Genomic DNA, 19,318 nt, shown 5'->3' with positions numbered 1-19,318 from the left:
GCCATGCCACAGAGCCGCCAGCCGGGCCAATCCGCAGCAGGGCCTCCAGCCACTGCCGGGCTGGTGTGGACGTAAATGGTGTCCTGCACAGGGGACGCCATTTGCATCCCTACGGTAGCCCGTGATAGGCTACGTAAATATTTATGTAGCCTATCACGGCAAAGAGCAGGGACGCAGATAGCGGCCACTATGCCATTTGCACACCTGCTCTTTGCCGTGATAGGCTACATAAGTATTTACCCAGCCTATCACAGTAAAGGCAGCCATGCAAATGGCGGCTGCTAGGCCATTTGCGTGGCCGCCTTTACCATGATAGGCTATGTAAATACTTACGTAGCCTATCACGGCAAAGAGCAGGGGCACAAATGGCATAGCGGCTGCCATTTGCATCCCTGCTCTTTGCCGTGATAGGCTACGTAAATACTTATGTAGCCTATCACAGCTGCTGGGAAGCACGCAAATGGTGGCTGCTACAACAGCCGCCATTTGTGGCCTCAGCAGCTTGGCAGCAGCCGGCTGGGAGACCAGCCAGAGCCACCGCCGCTGGAACCGCTGCTGCCAGAGCCGCCACCGCATCCGCCCCAGGTAAGCTCTGTCCTGGGGGGATTCTGCGGGGTGGCGGGGGGCGAGAGGCTGTTCTGCCACGGATTCTGGGGGGCCAGATTCTAAAGAATCCAGCCTCACTGGAGTCCGTGGCGGAACTCTCTGACATCCCTACACCCAACCGCTTCTCCCCTATATTCACATATTTAACTTAGCATGTAGTTTAGCCCCATGGCTGCAATACTATGCACATATATTTGGAGATATGCCCCACTGAACAAAATCAGACTTACTTCAGAATAAACATGATTATAACCCTAAAGACACTTTTTGGCGAGGGATGCCCAGTGAACATAATGGGGTTTATTACTGAATAAATATACTCAGATCGAAGCTACACACTCAGTTACTTGGAGGTAAGCCTCAATGAACAAACTGGGACTTCCCTTTGAGAAAACACAGATAGGATCAGGCTGGGAATCTGCTTTATCGAATGCTTTACACTTGCTTGCGGCAGCTGAGATGATCAAATGACCGTCAATGTGGATGAGGCTTCCTGTTGTGGTTACAGAAATGTGGGTGGCGAAGACTTTAGTGGAAAGGACTTTAGTGGAAAGCCTTTCACACAGCGCAAGAACGTTTTAATCAAGAAGACTCCAGGTGTTTTACAAATCCTTGCTGGGTGAGAGCAAGCTCATATCACTCATCCGCATTGTACGGTGGGTGAATGTCAGGCTCTTTGAGGTTAAATACCTGGCCAAACGTAGCTCAGCAAGTCACCCAAGAGCTAGAACAGAACAAGCCGGTCTTGGCTTCTACTCCATTTCTCTAATAACGCAAGAGCTTCTACTCCATTTCTCTAATAACGCAAGAGCTTCTACTCCATTTCTCTAATAACGCAAGAGCTTCTACTCCATTTCTCTAATAACGCAAGAGCTTCTACTCCATTTCTCTAATAACGCAAGAGCTTCTACTCCATTTCTCTAATAACGCAAGAGCTTCTACTCCATTTCTCTAATAACGCAAGAGCTTCTACTCCATTTCTCTAATAACGCAAGAGCTTCTACTCCATTTCTCTAATAACGCAAGAGCTTCTACTCCATTTCTCTAATAACGCAAGAGCTTCTACTCCATTTCTCTAATAACGCAAGAGCTTCTACTCCATTTCTCTAATAACGCAAGAGCTTCTACTCCATTTCTCTAATAACGCAAGAGCTTCTACTCCATTTCTCTAATAACGCAAGAGCTTCTACTCCATTTCTCTAATAACGCAAGAGCTTCTACTCCATTTCTCTAATAACGCAAGAGCTTCTACTCCATTTCTCTAATAACGCAAGAGCTTCTACTCCATTTCTCTAATAACGCAAGAGCTTCTACTCCATTTCTCTAATAACGCAAGAGCTTCTACTCCATTTCTCTAATAACGCAAGAGCTTCTACTCCATTTCTCTAATAACGCAAGAGCTTCTACTCCATTTCTCTAATAACGCAAGAGCTTCTACTCCATTTCTCTAATAACGCAAGAGCTTCTACTCCATTTCTCTAATAACGCAAGAGCTTCTACTCCATTTCTCTAATAACGCAAGAGCTTCTACTCCATTTCTCTAATAACGCAAGAGCTTCTACTCCATTTCTCTAATAACGCAAGAGCTTCTACTCCATTTCTCTAATAACGCAAGAGCTTCTACTCCATTTCTCTAATAACGCAAGAGCTTCTACTCCATTTCTCTAATAACGCAAGAGCTTCTACTCCATTTCTCTAATAACGCAAGAGCTTTTATGCTCAGGGAGCTCTTCCTCTTGGTTGATCTGTGTCTACCTCCTTGTAATTTGAAGGTATCCCTTCTTGTCTCATCTTTAGTTTAACAGGGCACACATCTGTTCTTCTTCTGAGAGCCTTTTAAAGATGCTAAGGGCATATCTGCATTATAGATTTTTCTTGGTTTAACTGTCATGCTCTCTCCCCAGGGGCTGGGTCCTGTCATTTGATTGTCACAGGGTGATGGCAGAATGCTCCCTCTGTCACAGCATTCTCACTACCCTACCCAGAAGTCCTTGGGGGCAGCCATGACCGTTTTACCAGTATAGAAAGAATAGAGATGTATTGTGTTAAACAAATTGCATAATATTTTGCAGCAAAGCCTATCCCCCTCATCTCATCATTGAGACCATTGGCTGTCAGAAGGACAATTCTGGTGAAATCATGGAGATACACAGTTGAATGTTGAAAATGATCGACAGGTGACAGACCAGGGAAGGGAGATGCACCATCCTCATTATGTTCTTGGACCTCACCATGGTGAACGTCCATATATTATGGACATTCACCATAATATATCACATGAGATTTTTCTGTGCGTATGTGTGTATCCGCATGTGTATCTATGGAGTTCTGCCAGTGCAAACAAGTTTTGGACAGAAGTTGCTTGTCTTTGCTGGCAGTGTATTCGTATGGTTAGGAACATATGAGAAATTCATTTCAGTTCATTTTTGATGAGGATTTACTCAGTTCACAACTTCTGAACTGAACACAGTCTCAAACAACTCTGTGGTCAAAGTCCGTACATGTCCGAGCTCACAGTATGATTTTCAGACCCCCAAATTGTGTTCAGCAGCATGCATCCCTGTGAAAAATGTGCATGGAAAAAACTGTACTTTTGAAAAATGTACAGTGGGAGAAGAATGTGTACATTTCAAAGATGTGCACAATTGGTGCATACATTTGGGAAAACACGCACGAAAATACACAAGAATTTTCAAGTGAAAACAACAAGCAAACAAAGATCGCAATCTGATATGCACACAAGACAGGAAAAGCTTCAAGGTAGAATTTGGAGAACTTTGACTAACTTGAGTTTTGCTTGCATGCACATTCCTACATATGGTGCCTGATTAGCAAAACCACAACATACTCATGAAGGCTTCAGGGCAACTTACCCCATAGACCAGCTCACCCACCATGCCATTCCACATTTTAGTGTCAGGATCCCTTGCTCCATATTTCCCATCAGGAACAATAGACAGGACATATTTTATTCCAACGTGTTTTGCAATTTCATAAGCTAGATCAACACAATAGCCTTCGTATTTCTCGTTCCCTTCTTTTTGGTCAGGAGATTGCTTGCGCATCACATAGGGGGCCTCCTGTGAAACAACAGGGGATGAAAACACGCACAAAAACAATCAAAGGCCTTTTTCAGTTTAGCATTAGGGATGTCAGAGAAATCCATTTAGTGGTGGAGTTCAACATGTTTTCATTCTGGTTTCTGCTGTGGCACCCAACTTGGTCTGCAAAGAGTCAGGCCAGTTCGTGGGTTTTCCAGGCATTTTGTGCATTTTTTCCTCCTGAGGGTTCTGCAATTTGAACAAATTTCCGAGCAACCTGTGCAAATTATGGCTGAATTTGCACAAATCTGGCAGTAATTTTTACAATGTTGGCATTCATTTGTGCAAATTGTTCAGAAATTTGCACAAATCGCGGAAGCTGCAAAAATGTGCAAAAAAAGTTTGTGGAGTTCAGGGAAAGAAAAGCTTGCAGCATGGCTCGCACAGACAAATTGAGCTGTACATGCTGCAGAACTCCATTGAGTAAAAAAACAATTGGATTTCCCAGCAACGGACATCCCTATTTAACACAGATCTTCTATAACTAAATAAAGAAATAAACATGTTCCAGAAATCTGCAAGTGTGTCTCCAGATGTCCATCTTTATCTACTGAAACGTTTCAGTGGTGGCAGAGGAGGTAATGTCAGAAAAGTGAGGGGGGGAGAGTAATGGACCGGGGGGGGGGAAGAGTAATGCACTATGTTTGGGGGGACCTGTGACCTATCACCTGGAGGAGAATCTCCAAATAATACCCATTTTCTTATGAACAGGAGCAAGGCTAAAGTTGTCCCATGAGTCAGAGCTAAAGAGTATTTTGGTGCCTTCCAAAAGGAAAAAGGTTTCCATACAAGGAAAACCTGAAGCAACTTATGTGTTTTTTGAGTTTAGAAGTAAAGAAGAGGAACATTCTGGAGGTTTATAAAGAGTGACCATCATGTGATCTTCTGTTACCAAATTACAAACTGGCTTCCACAGAACTTACAAGGATGGTGGTGACCACGATGGTCCTGTTCTCAACAGAGGAAGTATCATTGGAGACTGTGAGGTCTACTGCAGGCACAAATCTTTCATATTCATTCCAGTAACCAGCCTATAATTGAAGAGAGAACCACCAAGTGTGTATGTCGCATACCATGTTAACACTTCACCAACCACCCATACAATCCACTAGGTTACTTTGGGCATAACGAGAACTCTGCTGATTAAATCAATCCAAGATAACAAAAGCCTTTAAAGGGGTTTTTGTTAAAGATATTGACAAGGTATTTGGGAGGGGTGCTTTTCCTTGTCTTTTTATAAATGGCTCCCAAGATCTGGAACTGGTTGGGGTGTTGTGTGCAAGAGACTGCTGGTAGATGTCCACCCTTTTGGCTTTGTTTTTGGACAGGAATTTCTTTGACTCATTCACTCACCTTTCTCTCTAGACCTATTCAGGCATTCCAAAAACAACAACAGTAATCGCACGGGGAGAGGGAGCTCACCAGCCCTGCACCCTCCCTTGATGCTTTCACTGCCCTCTACATATGGAGGGCAACTTTCTGAAAAAGAGAGCCTCCTGTATTGGTATAGCCTCTCCACATGAATCAGATGCTGAGTATGGGCCCTTGGCAGGTGCCTGACCCTACATACCTGTGACGCCTGCCCTGTTTTTTGGTAGATTAATGGGGGGGGGGCAGAGGGAGAGTACTGTAGTGGATTTTTGTAGAAGGGAGTGGCAAGGATTCAGGTGCAAACATGTCACAGAGCCATATACAGTGTCTAGTAGCATATGCATACTTATTTAGTAGAGCATTTGGCAACTATTATGAAGCTAGAGCTGGTTCACACAGCTGTGAAGTCCAGTGCGTCTTGCTACTAACACCAAGCAGATAGCCATTCTGTAAACATCATGCTTTCTTTCTGATAGGATTGTTCTTCTCTGCTGTGAGAAACTTCCTTTAAAGGCCCCCCTTTCTCCCTTTGGTGAAGAGAGGAATGTGTGTAAGTCTGCTGACAGTTTCTGGAACTTAGGAGAGATACCTATAAAATCCAAACATGCTGGCTTGCTCCCTGTTCTCCTCTGAGAGGGGGAAGGCACACCACCTGCTCAGAGAAAGAGCCCCTGAGGCAACACCTGCTGCTTCAAGGGAACCAGAGCAACAACAACTTCGAGTCGAGGGGTGTGTGTAAGCATTTCTTTGCTTTTCTTGTCTGCATCCACTTTCCATCACTAAACTGTATACCATTCGTTCACACAAATGGATTTGAGTCATTTTGGTACCCTCGAATCCGTTTAGTGTGGGTCCTGAGTGGCTCAGGCCCCAGGTTTGAGACAAGCATGTACACATTTATGCAGCCGTGGCTTACCTTCCGTGGCCCACCGGGTCTCATTTCATACACATCAATGGTATAATTAGTTCTACGTCCGTAGGTGTCAAATTGGATATTTCCCGTCATTCCTTGCACTTGAACCTTAACAATGATAAAATGCAACACATTGACATAGTGTGCGTGCACACACACACCTCCCTTCTCCCCCATGCCCCAATCCTAGACCTCCTAAGGTTTGCTTTTATCCTTACCATTTTCAATGCTCTCTCTATATCGATCCCTTGGCTCCAAGGCACAGCTGGGTTTGCTAAGCAATCTCCAGCGCTACCTCTCCGGGAGACGTCGACACGCTGCCTTCGGAGGTAGCGGAAAGCTTCTGCGATGACTAGTATGGCATCATGGGTCAGTGCAGAGGTATACTAAAGGAGATGCAATGCAAAGGAGATGGTTTGTCAGACTGCATTCTGGGAAAAACGTCGGGGCTAAGTTGCTCTTTTGTTTGTTTCACTTGCAAATAGGGATGTTGTGGGAGTCTGAGAAGTGGGAGGATTCTGGCAGACTCCCCCCCCCCAGCTCTGCCCCTGCCCCCCACTCGCCAAGCTGCTGCCACTTACCAGACCCATTTGCCAGCTGCTTGCATGGTCTGTGAGCGCCCAGCAGCTGCCCGTCCCCTTAGTGAGCTGCCATTTTATGTAAAAATGGCAGCTCGGGTTTCTCTGTAAAAGTAAAGTTGCATAAATGGCAGCCATAAAGGGGCCATTTGTGCAACATTACAGGTGTAAATGGACCATTCATGCCTGTAATGTTGCATAAATGACCCCTTTATGGCTGCCATTTACACAACATTACTTTTACGGACAAACTCCAGCCACCATTTTTACACAAAATGGCAGCTCGCCATTATTTCCCCCTCCGTAATAGCCTACGTAAATATTTAAGTAGGCTAGAACGGGGGGGAAAAAGGAACGCAAATAGCGCCCACTACGCTATTTGCATTCCCCCTTTTTTTTGCTGTAATAGCCTACGTAAATATTTACGTAGGCTAGAATGGCGAAAAATAGGGAACGCAAATGGCGGCCGCACCAGCCCGTCCGTGGCCGGAAATCTGGCTGTGGATGGCCCTGGCCTGTTGCTCTGCGGAGCCGCCGCGGAGTGGAGCCGGCCGGGCATGATCCCGGGGAGGAGGACTGGATCACCTCCCCCATGTCGAGGATTCCGGGGGGAGGGGCGGAGCGCCTCCCGCCCCACCGCGAATCAATCCACGAAAAGATGAGTTTCGTACATCTCTACGTTTGACTCTGCTCTTGGACTGTGTACGGTAATTTACTCGTAACTGTGCTTTGACTGTTACTTGTATCCGGACCACTCCTGCCTTTGCTGATTGCACACTGGACTGGAATATTTGTGCATGACTATTTGCCTGCTTTGTTGCCTTTTGGATTGCCCCATAATTTGCTCCAACTCAGAATCTGCTGCAGCAACGCAGGACAGTCCACATTTGGTGCTTAAAAATCATATAAGGCAGCTTTTAAAAATTCTCCTGCCTGCTTCCAGGGTCACAGAGATAAAAATAGCTCAGAGGATACGAGGATGCTCTGTAGGTATTGCAGTGCACACTAGATAGGCAGGCACTGTCTCAACTTCTGAACTTGTCTTAGGGCAAAACACTCCCCTCGCCCCAGTGGTTGGCCACCATTGATGTAAAACAAAATGCCAGTCCTCATTAGGCAAGGGATCTATTCATGGCAACATCCTGCCTCTAAATCAAACCCTAAACATTGTTGTTAGAAACAGAGCTTTGGCTATAGGACAACTCATATAATCAATCCATCAGTTGCAATATATAACATGCCTTTCATTTTTATTCTTTTTATTTCAGTGTGTGTGTTCAGTTTTCTTCTTCTTTTGGTTAAAGAATGAGCTAGTCAATGTAGAGTGGCTGATATTAAAAATGTAGCAACCATGAATTACATCTCTCTCGACCATATTTCCTATTAACTCAAATATGTATGTAGCCAATAATAAATCTGTTATTTTTTTTCCCTTAGGGAAAACAAAACAAAACACTCTCACTGCTTTCTCATACCGTTCAAAATTACAGTTCGTATTGAGGTTATAAATCTGATAAACATTTTCGTTCACAGAAAGGGTAAGATTTCTAAATGGAATTGGGGGGGCAGTCAGGGTGAATGAATTATATTTATTTCAGAACATGAGGTAGAACCCTCTTTGCAGCTAGTCATTTGCCTATCTCCTGAATAAGTGGCGTTTTCGTGGTCAGCATCCCGTTCCTCTCTTTCTCTCTCTCTCTCTGAATATTCAGATTTGACCCAATTGGCTGGCTAGAGTGGCCTAAATTTATGTATGAAATCCTTGCTAATTCTGCAGGGTTTACAAAGAAAGATCTCATAAGAACAGGATGAACTGGATCAGGCCAAGGGTCCATCTAATCCAGTAGCCTGCTTTGAACACTAGTCAGCCAAGTGTTCCCAGGAAGCTTATAGAGCATGGAATGATAGCAACAGTCTTCCTTTGCTGCTTTCCTCTACTGCATGTTTTTCACAGATAGACTGCTTCTGAACTTGGATGCCCCATTTAGCTATCATGGATTGTAGCTGTTGATAGACCTATCCTCCTTCTGTTTGTCTAGACTGCTGGGGTCTCCAACATGTGCCCATGGACACCTCTCTTGGTACCCACCACACTCATCCCCCCCATTTTTATTTTATTTAAGTTTAAAGTGCTGCCCTGCAGCACCAACTTTATTTGGGTTCAAAAGACTGGTTTTGTGTTTTGAAGCTCAGACCCCACCTAAGTGGGCTCTTGGGCCAGTTACTTTTCTTTTCATCTCATCAGTTTGCCCTCTGGGAAAGGAGTATTTTGTGACCAGCCATGTCTACCATAGAAGCCATTTTATGCAAGGGCAACCCCCCCATGGCAGCCATTTTGTGAGAGCACCCATGTCAGTCTTTGAAAATTACAAATGCCCCCACTGGCCTGAAAAGGTTGGGGACACCTCTTTTACAGCTATGCTTCTTACAGGAGATCTCCTGTATGTGAAAAACATGAAGACACCTGCAGAACAATGTACTGATTCTCAGTTTATTCATGGCTGAAATGAAACATTCTTATTAGGGTGGCCAAGTGTCCTAATTTACAGAGGGCAGTCCTGTACTTGAAGGGCTGCCAGGGGGCAGTCCTGTGTTTGAAGGCGTCCCTTTCTTGAAGGGATGTTTAGGCCAAGTTCAGTCTGAAGATAAAGAGCCAGAAGAAGGGTCTTGAACTTTCTCAGCAGCAGTTAACAGGGCTGGACCTCCCATGAAGTGGATTGAGGTGCCTTCATCAGGCGGCAGAGGGAGAGGAGCACTGAATTCTGCTGCTCCCCCTCAACCCCCCAGGAGAGCTGCCTGCTGCTGCAGCTCAGCCTCCTCACATGGGTGCCCTGGAAACCCCTGCCAGCCGCTCTCCTGCCATGGCATTTGCCCCACAGAGAGAGCAGCTGGTGTGCCTCTCTACAGCAGCTACCCACCCTCTGTTTGCCTTTGTCGAGGATCCCCTTATGACCTGGACTCCTTGAGCAACTCCTTAAAGATCTCTTGCCTCCTTAAGAGTCCCCACCTCCCTTCTTTTAAACTTCCCCTTCCCAATAATGTGAGGTTTAGGCTGTAGACGTAGGGTGACTGATACTCTAGATACAGGGTTTAACCACAATAGTTTACTCGTAGATTTAAAGCAAACAGATTACAACTAAAGGTATTTACACAATAGAACTGAGTGATACAAAAGGCCTTAAAGAAAATCAAAGTTGTAAATTGCAAGTTCCTTTACCATAGCTGACCTTTACCCTACACTTTACCCTGTCCTTTACCCTACCCTAGGCTGCTTCTTCCTGCTCACTCTTCAGACTCTGCTCTCACTTCAGGCTCTGGCTGTCTCCACTCTTACTGGCTCTCTCGCCCTCTTTATATACCCTCCTCCCTCAAACCCAAATGTACTGCTTCAAACCTGAAGAAATGAAACTTAAGTGGAGAAATGAAACTGACACTTAACCCGAGAAATGAGTTCTGCCTCAACTGTCCGCTGCCCCATCTGCTGATGCAAATGGCGGCTGGCGTAGCGGCCGCCATTTGCATCCCTGCCTTAGGCCGTGATAGGCTACGTAATAGGGATGTTAGAGAATTCCGCCACAGATCCCAGGGATGCCGAATTCCAGTGAATTCGGCTCCCCGGAATCCGTGGCGGAACAGAGCAACCCGCCCCACCACTAGGGATGTACGAAAAGCACTTACCTTTTGCGGATTATGTTGATGGGGGGGAGGCGCTCCGTCCCTCCCCCCAGAATCCTGGATGGGGGGGAGGCGCTCCGTTCCTCCCCCCCCAGAATCCTGGCCGGCCGGCTGTGCTCTGCAGGGATTCTGCGGAGCCGCCGGCCGGCTCCACAAGCAGCCAGACATCCGGCCGCTGGCTAGCAGGGATGCAAATGGCAGCGGCCGTAGCCGCTGCCGTTTGCGTCCCTGCAGTCAGCCGTGATAGGCTACATAAACGTTTACGCAGCCTATCATGGCTGACTTTAAAAAAAACAACAACGCGCATACGCAAATGGCGGTGGCCACGGCTGCCGCCATTTGCGTTCCTTATTTTGGCACGTCTTAGTCTACGTCAAGATTTACATAGACTAAGACAGCGAAAATAAGGGGAACATAAATAGCGTAGCTTAAGGAACGCAAATGGCGGCGGCCGTGGCCGCTGCCATTTGCATACACATGTTGTTGTTGTTGTTTTTAAGTCAGCCGTGATAGGCTACGTAAACATTTCTGTAGCCTATCACATTTTTTTAAAAAAACTTAGCCGTGATAGGCTACGTAAATCTTTACGTAGCCTATCACGTTTTTTTTTTTTAAGTGGAAATGGCAGCGGTGGCAGCCGGTCAGAAGACCGGCTGCCGCAGCCGCCACCACCAAACCGCCGCCGGAGCCGCTGCCGCCGCCACCACCGCCACCAGGAAGATCCGCCCCAGGTAAGTCTCATCCCGGGGGGGGGGTGGCGGGGGGTGGCAGACCATTCCGCCACTGATTTCGGGGGGTTGAATGCGCTGGCATTCGGCCTCCCCGAGGTCCGTGGCGGAATTCTCTGACATCTCTACCCACCACCCTGCGAAAACCCCATGAAATGGAGCTCACCTGGCTGTGGCAGCGGCGGCGGCAGCTTCAGCCACTGCTGGGCTGCGGCCGCAAATGGCAGCCGCTATGCCGGCTGTCATTTGCGTCCCTGGCAAGCCATGATAGGCTATGTAAGTATCTACGTAGCCTATCACAGGGCAGGGCAGGGACGCAAATGGCGGCCGCTACGCCATTTGCGCCTATGTCTTTTGCTGTGATAGGCTATGTAAATATATACGTAGCCTATCACGGCTAAAGACACGGACACAAATGGCAGCCACCGTAGCTGCCACCGTTTGCGTCCATGTCTTTAGCCATGATAGGCTACGTATATATTTACGTAGCCTATCACGGCTAAAGACACGGATGCAAATGGCGGTGGCTATGGCCGCTACCATTTGCATCCCTGTGCAGCCCAGTGGCCAGATGTCTGGCTGCGGGCAGCCCTGGCCGGTGGCTCTGTGGAGACGCCGTGGAGCGGAGCTGGCCAGAGAGGATTCCGGGGGCAGCGCCTCCCCCCCATCACGGATTGCCCGGCGCGGAGCCAGGTAGGTGTTTTGTACATCCCTACTATGTAAGGATTTACATAGCCTATCACGGCAAAAAGCAGGGGTGCAAATGGCGCCCGCTATGCTATTTGTATCCCTGCTCTTTGCCGTGATAAGCTACGTAAATACTTACGTAGCCTATCATGGCCTAAGGCAGGGATGCAAATGGTGGCTGCTACGCCAGCCGCCATTTGCAGCCGCAGCCCAGCAGTGGCCATAAGTCTGGCTGTGGCTGGTCCTGGCCAGCGGCTCCACGGTCTTGCCGCGGAGCGGAGCTGGCTGGGGAGGATTCCAGGGGGGAGGGACGGATCGCCTCCCCCCCCAAAGCAGATGCCCTCCAGCGGATTGGTGAGCAGGGTTTGTACACCCCTACTTGTGATGGGGCTGGCAGTTAGCGCCTGGACAGCAGACTGAGCAGGCAGGCAACGCAAGTCACCTGGTCGCAGTCTTCCTCACTATGGTGAAATGTCTTGTATTTCTACTTAAATGATATAATTATTTCTAAATTTGCATCTATACGTATCACTTAGCATGTGGAATTTTTGTGCAGCTCTGTGCCTGTTTTTTTGCTCTTGGTCTTGGCAACGCACATTGTCTTTTTCTGCAATGTACAATGGGCCACCCTCTGTGGGTATCGTGCGACCGCCTCTGAAAGCAACAGCAGGGCAACAACTCCCCTTTTCTCCCCTTTAACATCTGCTCAACTCAAGCATGGGACGCAATGTCATTGCGCCTGAAATGTCCCCGCTGCCCACTCCGTTTCATTGCCTGCCATTTACGGGGGTGGAGGGATGGGGGACTCAGTGCAATGGCAGCTTGTCATGCATTTTAATTGAATCGACACTGGGAAGGGAGAGAAAGCGTGGAGTGCCTGGGTCCCTGCGCTCAGTGGCAGCTCCACAAGCTCCATAACGTACAGCTTCGGCCTAAGGACAACTGCCTTGGCTCCCAAGAGTCAAGTATTTCTAAGACAACCGGACAATTGGGGGTGGGAGGAGGAACCAGGCTCCTGAAGTTTACATGGCAACCCGGCCCCCCAGCACTTAGGACGGTTAGTAGCCCAACAGTATCTGGCAGGAATCAACCTTTACACCACAAAATCGCTTTCCCTCTGTGGGCCACTAGTAAAAGGAGTCTGTGTGCTTCATCAGGATGAAAAACACTTCTGAGAATAGCTAGATCTTATATTTTTCAAAAACGGAGGATCCAATATTTGAGACACCATCTTCCCCTTCACTAGCCTGCCCGGTCATTGAGATACCCAGATAATGCACTCCTGGTTGATTCTGCACCGACCTGTGGTCCGTTTGGAGTCCACTCAGGTTAGAACCTTCAGTGGATTGGCCCCCCTCTCTGTGGAACTCCCTGCCTGCTGATGTTAGGCAGGCACCAGCATTTGGTTTTCAATGCCTGCTGAAGCCATTTTTATTTAAACAAGCCTTCTCTCACTGACTACATGCGGTTTTATTGGCAGAATTTGATTGTAAATATTTTATTCCATATTTTTATTATTTTGTCTTTTATTGTTGACTGCTCAGGAACCTTATCTGATACAGAGTGGTATATAAATCCTGTAAATACATACACACATACATGGTCCCCCCTTTCTTGCTTCCAGCAGCCGCAGGGGCAGCTGCAGTTCCAACCAGTAACTATCACATGACTTGTAGCACCCAATTTTATTATGTGCAAACCCCTCCTTCCCCGTTCCATCTTGGAATGCTGAACATGCAGACCTTGTTTTTTTTCTCCCCTATCTCCCCTGCCCCCACCCCAGCTTTTTGTGACACCTTAGCTGATGAAGGGATCTGGAGATCTTGAAAGCTTGCACAGTTTCGTGATCTTTTACTTGTCTTAATAAAGGCATTACGCTACTATGGGTTTTGGAATTTTACATATTGTTCAACAGCTACCTTGGCTTTCTTTTTCATCAACCTGCTTCTGTGAAAAATTAACAGACGGTACAGAATATCCTGTCATGCATCAGAGAATGAGATCCTATTTCAGCTCACTATTGTTCTCAAAGGGACAAGAAAAGGATTTTGTAATAGCTGTCCAAACCTAGCCTACAAGTTTATTTTTTCTTTTTTCTAACCAGGCTACTGCAATTATCAGGAACCTTAATGCAGTCCCTTCCGAATCATGCCAAGAGACAAATCTAATTTTCTATTTTATTCATATTCTACTAACAAATGCATAAGCATGCAAAGGAAAGCCAGCAAGGGAGGAAAGGAAAGAGTTGATGAAATACTGAATAAATTTTAAAACCACAGCTTTCATCCCTAGCCAATTTTACTTCCTAATAAAACAATATTGTACATCAATTTTTTAGTATGCTTTTTAAAAAGTCCTGCCCATTTAATAAACAATACACAGGTTTTACAAATCAGGAGCACACATATACAAGTATTAGTGTAATTCCCTGAGTAGTACCCAACATTAAGAGTATGTATAAAGCCAGACGAGCACTTTTCTGCTACGAAAGCCATTACAAAACAACAACCCCCAAACTGGACCTATAGCACCATAAAGTATGTATCAGACCTCTTCTCTATGGTCTTTACTTAATTTATATCCCACCTTTCTGCCAAAAAAATGGCACTTAAGGCAGCTGACAATAAAACCTGGATTAAAAAAGTTTTTAATTAAAACATGGCATAAAAACAAATAAATTAAAAACACAACCATGATGCCATAAGCTGCACCAACCAACTAACCCGCCCCCTCTTCAGCAACAGACCAGCCTATATGCCTAAAGGCCTGCTTGAATACAAATGTCTTTGCCTAGTGGTGGAAATGTAACCTAGAGGGACCAGCCTAGCCTCCCTGGCAAGGAGTCCTGGAGTATAGGAGTGGCCACCAAGAAGACTCTTTTTCACATCTCTTCCTCCTCTGATGGTCGGGGTGCTGTGAGAAGTGCCTCACCCAAATATCTTAAAACCAGGGCAGGCTCATATGCGAGAAGGTGTTTTTTCAGATAGTCTGGTCCCAAGCCATACAGGGCCCTGTAGGTCATAAGCAGCACTTAGAATTATGCCTGGAAACAGATTGGTAGCCAGTGAAGCTGTTCTAAAATGGAGTCATGTGCTCCCTGTAACCCGCCCTGGGTCAACATAGTAGGATGTAACCATCCTTGGGTCAGATTGGATGATAAGGTTATCCAAATCACACCCTGCCCTCCTGGGTCACCTGCCTTACCACAATAACACCAGATATTTATGTGTGGGCACAACTTGAACAGGGTGAATGTGCATAGAACCTGAAGCACATAGGTCTCCTGTCAGGCAGCCAATAAAATCTAGGAATCAATTATTCCAGGGCATAGTCTGAAGGCACATGAAGCAGCCACCAAGCTGAAGCTAAGCAGATCAGTGTTTGGAGGGGAGACCACCTGGGACCCACATGTAGCCACCTTGAGTTCCACATTGGAAGAAAGGTGGGATAGAAATGTAATAAATAAATAAATAAAGAATAAGTTATGCAATCTGGGCCAGTGCACGTTGGTTTTTCTGCATAAACAACCTATCTGAGTGTTAAGTTAATGTCTAGAGGCATTAGAGGGTCTGAGACAGGACAGGACAGGCATACCGAGAAGGCAGCTTCACTTCTGCTCCCCGCCAGGTGTGGAGAAGTGGCCTGGACTTTTTGAATATGACAGAGCAAATCCCCATTTCTATGGTCATGTACACATTACCACACCCACATTCTCTGCGTTAAGTAATCCATGCTTACTATTAATAACATGGGTCAGAGGAGCAGAGGCTAAAGTGTGCTAAGGAATGACTTAGTTTAGGTCAAGCAATGTTGAGTATGAACTTTTAGGGCTCCAGCAGAACCCAGGAAGCCATACTTTTTTGTGCCACTGTGACAGCTGGCTGGCAGAAAGAGCTGCTGTCCAGCTCTCTGCTGTATCGTAGCACTGCACTTGGTTGGAGGGTAGTATTGCAGCTAGGGATGCTGGAGAAATTCCAGACAGACTAAAATGAGCTCAGATTTCTAAGAATCCGACCTGTGGAATCTGCTGTGGAGCGACCCCCTCAGGCCACACAGGGTCCATGGTCTTTCAGATGTTTTTTTCCCCTTTCTTTCCTGAAATTTATGCATATTTATTTGTAGGAAAATGCACAAGTTTCTGTTGAGGAAATGTTGAACGGAATGGGGGACAATATGATAAACGTTATGTACTAAGGTAAATTGTAACAAAACCTCTTATGTAATTATTTGTGTATTTTTCTGCATGACGAAAAAAAATTCGCACCTGTCTGTGGCTAGGGATGGTGCAGGCACCCAATTCTATCCAGGAATCTGGCGGAATCCCCCTTCCCATTTGCAATTTTCGTGCAAATGCAAATATGTGCATTTTTGCGATCACAATTTTATTTTTCAAATATGGTGACTGAGGAGCTCAATGAGGCTGCCAGGGTGAATGCGGGCTGCTTGCCCAGCATAGGAGGGGCTCGAGTGCAGTTCAGGGACCAGCGAGCAGGGGCAGGGGCTGGGTGGGCACCTGGAGAACCCAGACGGGGGTGGGTCTGTGAGCAGACATCCCTATCTGTGAGCAGACAATGGAACAAAAGGCTCCTGACAATCTGCGAAACACAGATGGAGCACATTCTACACACTCCATACATCCCTGCTTGCAGCTACCAACTCAGCAGGGATCAGCTAACCCCAGGGAGCCAGTAGGATTCCAGCTAGTCCTATAAAGCTGGTGGTACTGCTATGGCTCTCCATTCTGAGTGGATTGTCTCTTAAGCACAGACTGATCTGCTCTTGGATTGTCCATCCTCACTTGCCTTCTTGACCATTTGCTTTACTCTGTCAACCCCAGGAATACTCTTGCTGCCTGAATGCATGAAACTATCTAGCTTTAGGAACATAGGAAGCTGTCTTATGTCAAGTCACATCATTGGTCTATCTGTCTCATTGTCAGGCTGTACAGTGGGACATGAGAGGGGAAGTGGGTCGCTCAACCAGCCCTGCTGAAATGCCCCCTTTCCCCCCTCTTACCTCCCTCTCCCTGTCCCCTTTTCCTTATGGGTCATGTCTTTTTAGATTGTAAGCCTGCGGGCAGGCACTGTCTTGTTTTACTGATTGCATGTAAGCGCTCTGTGAGCCTTTTTAGCTGAGGATTGGGAGAAAAATAGTTTAACTTCAGCACCTTGGATAGCTCATTTAAAGCTCTGACCGATTCTGACTGAAAGAAACCCAGAGCGTATTCACTGCCCCACTTACATCAGAGCCACCAGCCTCCACTGCATTTCTTACCCATATTGACACTGCTCTGCGACTTACCTTTAATGGAGAATTTTTGGCTTCTGGGAATTCCCTTTCATCCAGTCTCACCCAGCGCTGCATAAACTGCTGGACCATGGGATTTTCGTTATTAATAATCTGAAACCCAGTTACATTGGCACCTCCTTGCACCACTCTTTCCACTGAAATGTCTGTAAAACCCTGGGAACAATAGAAAGGGTATGTTCTTGTTTGTTTCAGTCAGAGAAACACACAGCACCTCCAACCTAAATTGGTCCAATACAGGGAAATCTTCAACCACATTAACTTGCTAGAATTATAAACTGACCGAGACTTCCAAGTAGGAAGAGAGGAAATGAGAAATATTCGCATCTTCTCTTTTAATATATAAAAATAAATTATTGCCAAAATGTATAGATACTGGCCAGTTCAGATGCGACGATTTCAGTCCAACAAACCATGGTTCATCAGACTGAGAACGAACATTGTATCTATGTGCTCCCTTCTCTCAAGCACCTTAATACAATACTTTTGGGGTCAGTTCAACCACTGTTTCCTGTTATGTCTAAACTGGGAAACTATAGTTTAAGTTCTGACTATAATCTTGGCATGCAAGCCAGGATTAAACCATGGTTTGCATTCTGCTTTATAGTCAGAGGACAAACCAGTTTCTTGGTTCAGATGTTGCAGGAAATGTGGTTGTTACATCTGAGACTGAGATTGTTACATCTGAAACGGTATTTTGGGGGGATGAGTGCAAACTTAAAAAACCAATTAAAGGCACAATCCTGCAGATGTTTAGACAGAAAAAGTCTTACAACTTCCAGCATTCCCCAGCCAGCCATGCTGGCTGGGGAATGCTGGGAGTTGTAGGACTTTTCCCTATCTACACATGCATAGGATTGTGATCTAAAGCTTTTTGTTCTTCATCTCCCAGAGAAGATGGGGGAAGGAGTCTCATTTTTTCTTCCCATCATTCATTCATTTCAGGTGTTAAAAGCAAGCAAGCAAAAAAATTCTGCTCAATGATTTACTTATATACATGAAACATTTATTCTTTAAATATAGGACAAAAAGGGGAGGGAATACGGGCAGGAAGGGAGAAGTGTTTACTATTTGCATTGCATTGTAAGATGAAAACACTTTAATAAACTGTTAATAACAACAATAAATTTTTCAGGTCAGCCCTAGTAGGCTGAAGGATTGTCTCCTCCCATATATGCCTGCCCAGACCCTAAGATCACCTTCAGCTGTCCTTCTCTAGGAGCCTCCACCAAAGGAAGTGAGGTGTGTGGCTACTAAGGAGAGGGCCTTTTCTACTGTGGCACCCCAGCTGTGGAATGAGCTTCCCAGAGAGGCTCGCTTTTGCACCTATGCTGTGTTGTTTTCAGTGCCAGGTGAAGCCCTTTTTATTTTCCCAGGCATTTTAGTTTTTCAGTTTTTGTTTTGAATCTGGAATCATATTTTAAATCTTGGTACCACAGCTAGGTTCTATTAGGTTATTATTTTTATACTGTAGTTTTAAACTTCTACATTTTTAGATTGTATTTTATCATCTTATATTTTATGGTTTTAATTGTTGTGAACCGCCCAGAGAGCTTCGGCTATTGGGTGGTATAGAAATGTAATAAATGCATAAATAGTACAGAAGAAAGCAGGCTCAGTGATCTGATGCCCGCTTGAAATGTTTTGGACTGAATCTCCCATAATCCTTGACCATTGGCCACTCTATCTGGGGATAATGGGAGTTGTAGGCCAAAACCTCTGGAGAGCTCCAGGTTGCACTAAAGAATCTAGTTGTTAATATATCCTATCCACAATAATTGCTCTGTGTGAGCTTGTTTAAGAACTGGTGGTATGCCAAGAGATGCTTGAATGAAGTTTGACAGGAGCAGTCACTCTGCAGGTATCAGTCAAGAGATGTAAAGTTCAGGAGGGGCCATAGATTTCAGTGTACAAACTGCACCATTCTCAGGGGTAAAAGTAAGAACCCACTCGGTCGTGCATGGAGACATAATCTGTCCTCATGTAGCCAGCGTGGTGTAGTGGCTAGAGTGCTGGACTGGGAGCCAGGAGATGTGGGTTCTAGTCCTCACTCGGCCATGGAAGCTCACTGGGTGACTCTGGGCCAGTCACAGACTCTCAGCCCAAACTACCTCCCAGGGTTGTTGTTGTGAGGATAAAATGGAGGGGAGGAGGATTATGTATGCCGCCTTGGGTTCCTTGGAGGAAAAAAGGCGGGATATAAATGCAATAAAGAAAAAAAGAAATAATAAAGAAATAAATGTAGCATGATCATGTTTTAAACCTAATCCTTACCGTTAGGGACCTTGCAAAGAAAGAAAAACATTACATAGAACCAGCTTCAACTGTTAAGCAGAATGTACCAGACTTAAG

At 45.9% G+C, this 19,318-nt stretch overlaps 1 protein-coding gene across 1 annotated transcript in view; it reads right to left on the bottom strand.

The window, feature by feature from the left end:
* Nucleotides 1-19,318, bottom strand: part of GRIA3 (glutamate ionotropic receptor AMPA type subunit 3) — a 250,980-nt gene that overhangs the window by 83,404 nt on the left and 148,258 nt on the right. The window contains exons 6-10 of the mRNA XM_084813794.1: nucleotides 16,961-17,122; nucleotides 6,210-6,377; nucleotides 5,995-6,099; nucleotides 4,631-4,738; nucleotides 3,480-3,686 (exon numbers count right to left, since the gene is read on the bottom strand). Coding sequence (XP_084669920.1) covers nucleotides 3,480-3,686; nucleotides 4,631-4,738; nucleotides 5,995-6,099; nucleotides 6,210-6,377; nucleotides 16,961-17,122 — 750 coding nt within the window. The remainder of the gene's footprint in view (nucleotides 1-3,479; nucleotides 3,687-4,630; nucleotides 4,739-5,994; nucleotides 6,100-6,209; nucleotides 6,378-16,960; nucleotides 17,123-19,318) is intronic.

This window comes from Heloderma suspectum, chromosome 9 (genome assembly GCF_057233095.1).
Source record: "Heloderma suspectum isolate Gila_16-S chromosome 9, 16-S_ref, whole genome shotgun sequence".
Lineage (NCBI taxonomy): Eukaryota > Metazoa > Chordata > Lepidosauria > Squamata > Helodermatidae > Heloderma > Heloderma suspectum.
This window is presented reverse-complemented; position numbering and strand designations above follow the sequence as displayed.